General features: G+C 39.1%; 1 protein-coding gene across 1 annotated transcript; it reads right to left on the bottom strand.

Annotated features, from left to right (window-relative positions):
- Nucleotides 1-215: 215 nt before the first annotated feature.
- Nucleotides 216-1,157, bottom strand: LOC100671351 (olfactory receptor 7A17-like). The gene has a single exon (XM_010602679.3). It carries the CDS (start codon nt 1,134-1,136, stop codon nt 216-218), a length of 921 nt encoding a protein of 306 aa, XP_010600981.3. The 5' UTR covers nt 1,137-1,157.
- Nucleotides 1,158-6,162: the final 5,005 nt, after the last annotated feature.

The following is a 6,162-nucleotide window of genomic DNA, read 5'->3' as shown; positions in this document are numbered from 1 at the left end:
ACTGAAGGAAAGATTTTGGTGTAAAAAAAATTTTTTTGAAAGAAATACAAGAAACGATAGTTTATAATGTATTAATATCAAGAAGATTGAATTCTGGGAATAATGCACATTTAGGAAATGATGAATGCATCATGATTTAGGTCTTCATCATCTGGAGCTCTGTTGTTCATGAGTAACCCTTGAGAAAAATGATTCTGTTATGGAGAGAATATTTCTCAGCTGAAAAGTTTTTTTAGAGCCTGCTTTATGTCCTTGTTTCTAAGACTGTATATAAAGGGGTTTAACATGGGGGTGGCCACAGCGTACATCACGGAAGCTATTGTTCTGGCCATGGAGGTTTGGGTAGCAGCAGAACTGAGATATACCCCAAGCCCTGTAGCATAGAACAAGGAGACAACTGAGAGGTGAGATCCACAAGTGGTAAAGGCTTTGTACTTGCCCCCAGCAGATGAAATTCTCAAAATGGAGGACACTATCTTACTGTAAGAGAAAAGGATCCCAGTGAGTGGAATAACTCCCACAAGTCCAGTTGTAAAATACATCGCTAAGTCATTGGGGTAGGTGTCAGAACAAGCAAGTTGGACTACCTGATTAAGTTCACAGAAAAAGTGGGGGATTTCCAACTCTGTACAAAAAGACAATCGTAAAACCATTAAACCATGTAATAGAGAGTACAGAACAGTCAATAACCAGGATGTCAGAAGCAAGAGGCCACAGAATTTAGGGTTTATGATGACTGTGTAGTTCAGAGGGTGACAGATGGCCACAAACCGGTCATAGGCCATCACTGTCAAGAGGAAATTATCTAATCCTCCAAAGAGCATGAAAAAATACATCTGGGTGATGCAGCCCTCATAGGTAATAACTTTGCTCTGCATCTGGATGTTCAGCAGCATCTTTGGGACAGTGGAGGAAATAAAACAGATGTCTGCAAAAGAGAGGTTGGAGAGGAAGAAGTACATGGGCAGGTGTAGGTGGGAGTCTGTGATGATGGCCAGGATGATGAGCAGGTTCCCAGTGAAGGTGACCAGATACGTGGACAGAAATAGCCCAAAGAGGAGGGGCTGCAGCTCTGCCTCTTCTGAGAGTCCCAAAAGGATGAATTCTGAAACATGAGTTTGGTTTCCTGATTCCATGTAACTGATGAAACTCCTGGAAAAGAGAAAAGAGCAATGCAAACTTAGCCATAAGCAGTTCATGACAGCTTAACAGATATGTTGTTGTTTATATTTTAAACATGTTTAATTAATTCAATACATTATCTATAGATCTTGTGCCTTTTTGCTGACAATTTCTTGGAATCCCAAATGTTCTATCTTCTTGTTGAACCAACTAGATATCCTTGCCTCTAATCCCAAACTTTCCCAAGGCAATATTTTTCTCTGGAAATTCCCCCAAGACTCTGTTTTGTTCATTCAACAAAGATTTTTCACCAATTCTTTTGTGCCAAGTGTTGTTTAAGGCACCAGAAACAGCAGTAAAAGTTAATTTTAAAATCCTTTCCTTTAAATGCTAGTCTAGGATATGTGTGTTGGGGATGGGGGTCAATAGACTATGAATGAATCAGTAAATGATTTGTAGGGATTACAATTATGAAGTAAAATAATACAGGACAAGTAAGTTATACAGTGAAAAAGAAATGTTCCTTTGTATGGTCACTTCTGATAAGAGGTCTCTCAGCAGAAAATTTGAAGGCAGTAAGGATGCTACCCAAGCAGAGAACTGTGAGAAGAGCATTTTGGGCAGAGATACAGGCAGCACAAAGTCCACGAGCCAGGAGCATTCCATTTGGTAACAGCAAGGAGGATGATGTAAGTGAAGTGGAAGAAGGAAGCTGGATTGAGGTTGTAGTTAACCGTAGAGAAGAAACAGGGGATCAGGTTATCCTGACACTGTAGAAGGCTCCATAACATGGGAGTCTACTGTTCATTTGTTATTCTTTACATTTACATGTATATATTATGTTACATCCAATACATTATATTATAGCATGTTACAACATGTTATAGCATATTATAATATATTATATTATACTATACTATCCATTATAATATACTATACTATACTATACTATAACCACAACCAAATCAAACTTGCTGCAAAAGAGTCAGTTCTGACTCATAGAAACTCTGTAGGACAGAGCAGAAGTGCCCCATAGGGTCTCCAAGGATCTGCTGGTAGATTCAAACTGCCAACATTTTGATTACCAGCTGAGCTCTTAACCACTGCGTCACCAGAGCTTTAAAGGGAGGAAAGATAATTAAAAGCTACATAGAATTCAGAGAGGGTAAGATGAGGAAGCAACTTCCGTGGGTGCTGGCAGTCTTACAGTTCTAGTGTTAGTCCCCACAATAACCAGAAAAATAATAATAGTGGAATTACCCAACTAGATAAATGTTTTCAATCTTTACAACTCAAAAGGAATCCTATACTCACACTACAAAGATAACTTACAAATATACTTCAGTAAATAATTGAAATAAACACATAGAAAAATTAGCAAAGGATTCGAACAAAGATTTTTAACTATTTTTTTCAAAATCCAGTGAGTTTGGGAGGTGTTTTGGTATAAAAAACAGGTACTAATATACCAGTGAAGTGCTAGTGAACTTTACCAACTCTTAAGGAAGAAATGATACTAATTCTCCACAATGTCTTCCAGAAAACAACAGCAAAGGAAACATTTCTTAACTCATCCTGTGAAGTCATCATTACCCTAATACCAAAACCAGATACAGACACTGTAACAAAGGAAACTACACACCGATTTCTCTCATGAACATAGATGCAAAAATCCTCAATCAGATATTAACATATTGAATTCAACAATGCAGAAAAAGAATTATACAACACCACCAGCTGGGATTTATCCCAGGTGTGAAAGACTACTTCAAAATTTGAAAATCAATTAATGCAACACCCTACATCAACTAAGGAAAAAAAAAAATTATATCGATTGAAGCACAATAAGCATGTGATAAAATTCAAAATCCATTCATGATAAAAATTCTCAGAAAACTAAAATAGATGGAACTTCCTTGCCTTGATAAAGAACATCTACAAAATATTTGGAGCCCTGGTGGCACAGTTGTTAAGAGCTCAGTTGTTAACCAAAAGGTCAGCTGTTCGAATCCACCAGCCACTCCTTGGAAACTTTAAGGGCAGTTCTACTCTGTCCTATAGGGTCAGCTAGCAACATGCTCAATGGTTAAAACTAGACACTTTCCGCTTTAGATAAAGAACAAAGCAAGGATGTTCCCTCTTACCACTTCTATTTAAGATTATACTCCAAATGCTAGCTAGTGCAACAAGATAACAAAAGAAATAAAAGGTACACACATTGGGAAGGAAGAAAAAAATGCTGTCTTGTTCACAGAAGACATCATCGTCTATGTAGAAAATCTCAAAAAATCAACAACAACAAAACTCCTGAAACTGATAACAAAGGAGAGCAAGATGACAGTTGTTGTTGTTGTTGTTGTTAGGTGCCGTCGAATCGGTTCCGACTCATAGCGTCCCTATGCACAACAGAACGTAGCACTGCCTGGTCCCGCGCCATCCTTACAATTGTTGCTATGCTTGAGCCCATCGTTGCAGCCACTGTGTCAATCCACCTTGTTGAGGGTCTTCCTCTTCTCCTCTGACCCTGTACTCTGCCAAGCATGACGTCCTTCTCCAGGGACTCATCCCTCCTGACAACATGTCCAAAGTATGTAAGATGCAGTCTCGCCATTCTTGCCTCTAAGGAGCATTCTGGCCGCACTTCTTCCAAGACAGATTTGTTCATTCTTTTGGCAGTCCATGGTATAGTCAATATTCTTCACCAACACCACAATTCAAAGACATCAACTCTTTTTTGGTCTTCTTTACTCACTGTCCAGCTTTCACATGCATATGATGCGACTGAAAATACCTTGGCCTGGGTCAGGCACACCTTAGTCTTCAGGGTGACATCTTTGCTCTTCAACACGTTGAAGAGGTCCTTTGCAGCAGATTTGCCCAATGCAACGGGTCTTTTGATTTCTTGACTGCGGCTTCCATGGCTGTTGATTGTGGATCCAAGTAAAATGAAATCCTTGACAACTTCAATCTTTTCTCCGTTTATCATGATGTTGCTCATTGGTCCAGTTGTGAGGATTTTTGTTTTCTTTATGTTGAGGTGTAATCCATACTGAAGACTGTGGTCATTGATCTTCATTAGTAAGTGCTTCAAGTACTCTTCACTTTCAGCAAGCAAGGTTGTGTCATCTTCATAACACAGGTTGTTAATGCCTCTTCCTCCAATCCTGATGCCCCGTTCTTCTTCATATAGTCCAGCTTCTTGTATTACTCAGCATACAGATTAAATAGGTATGGGGAAAGAATACAACCCTGATGCACACCTTTCCAGACTTTAAACCAATCAGTACCCCCTTGTTCTGTCCAAACAAATGCCTTTTGATCTATGTAAAGGTTCCCCATGAGCACAATTAAGTGTGCTGGAATTCCCATTCTCCGCAGTGTTATCCATAGTTTGTTATGATTCACACAGTCGAATGCCTTTGCATAGTCAATAAAACACAGGTAAACATCCTTCTGGTATTATCTGCTTTCAACGAGCATCCATCTGACATCACCAATGATATCCCTGGTTCCATGTCCTCTTCTGAAACCCGTCTGAATTCCTGGCAGTTCCCTGTCGATATACTGCTACAGCTGTTTTTGAATGATCTTCAGCAAAATTTTGCTTGCATGTGATATTAATGATATTGTTCTATAATTTCCACATTCAGTTGGATCATCTTTCTTGGGAATAGGGATAAATATGGATCTCCTCCAGTCAGTTGGCCAGGAACCTATCTTCCATATTTCTTGGCATAGACGAGTGAGCACCTCCAGCGTTGCATCTGTTTGTTGAAACATCTCAATAGGTACTCCATCAGTTTCTGGAGCCTTGTTTTTCGCCAGTGCCTTCCGAGCAGCTTGGACTTCTTCCTTCAGTATCATCAGTTCCTGATGATATACCACCTCTTGAAATGGTTGAATTTCGACTAATTCTTTTTGGTATAATGACTCTGTGTATTCCTTCCATCTTCTTTTGATGCTTCCTGCATCATTTAATATTTTCCCCATGGAATCTTTCACTATTGCAACTCAAGGCTTGAATTTTTTCTTCAGATGACAGTATACAAAGTAAATATGCAAAAGACAAGTAGTCATCTAGTGCTGCTATAACAGAAGTACCAAAAGTGGATACCTTTGACAAAGAGAAATTTATTTTCTCACATTCTAGTAGGCTAGAAGACCAAATTCATAGTGTCAGCTACGGGGAAGTCTTTCTCTCTGTTGGCTCTGGAGGAAGGTCTTTCTCATCAATCTTCCGCTGAAATGGGAGCTTCTCTACTCAGGAACCTCAGGTCTAAAGGATGCGCTCCGTTCCCGATGCTTCTTTCTTGGTAGTAAGAGGACCCCCTGTCTCTCTGCTTGCTTCTAGCTTTTATATCTCAAAAGACTGCCTCAAGACACAATCCAATCCCGTAGGTTGAGTCCTGCCTCACTAACACAACTGCTGTCCATTCTCCCTCATTAACATCATACAGGCAGGATTTAAAACATACAGGAAAATTACACAATACCAGGAATCATGGCCCAGCCCAATTAATACACACATTTTGGGGACAACATATTTCCATCCATGAGGCCAGGAATGAAAGTTTAGGATTTGAATTTTAAATATACATATAAACCTCTTGCCCTGGAGTCTATTCCAACTCATAGTGACCCTATAGGTCGGAGTAGAACTGCCCCATAGAGTTTCCAAGGAACACCTGGTGGATTTGAACTGCTGACCTTTTGGTTAACAGCTATAGCTCTTAACTACTACCCCGAGTATATATATATATATAATTTACAGTAACGCCCAAAAATAAAATACTTAGGTATACATCTGACAACATGCATACAAAACCTACAGGCTGAAAACTACAAAACACTGATGAAACAAACCAAAGAACTAAATAAATGGAGAGATATTTTGTGTTCATGAATTGGAAGAATAAATAATATTGTGAAGACTTCGATCTGTCCCAACTGAATCTATACACTTAATGCAAACCCTTCTCAAAATCCAAGTGACCTGTTTTATAGATATTGACAAAATGACTCCAAAGCTTATAAGGAAAG

Source organism: Loxodonta africana, chromosome 3 (genome assembly GCF_030014295.1).
Source record: "Loxodonta africana isolate mLoxAfr1 chromosome 3, mLoxAfr1.hap2, whole genome shotgun sequence".
NCBI lineage: Eukaryota > Metazoa > Chordata > Mammalia > Proboscidea > Elephantidae > Loxodonta > Loxodonta africana.
This window is presented reverse-complemented; position numbering and strand designations above follow the sequence as displayed.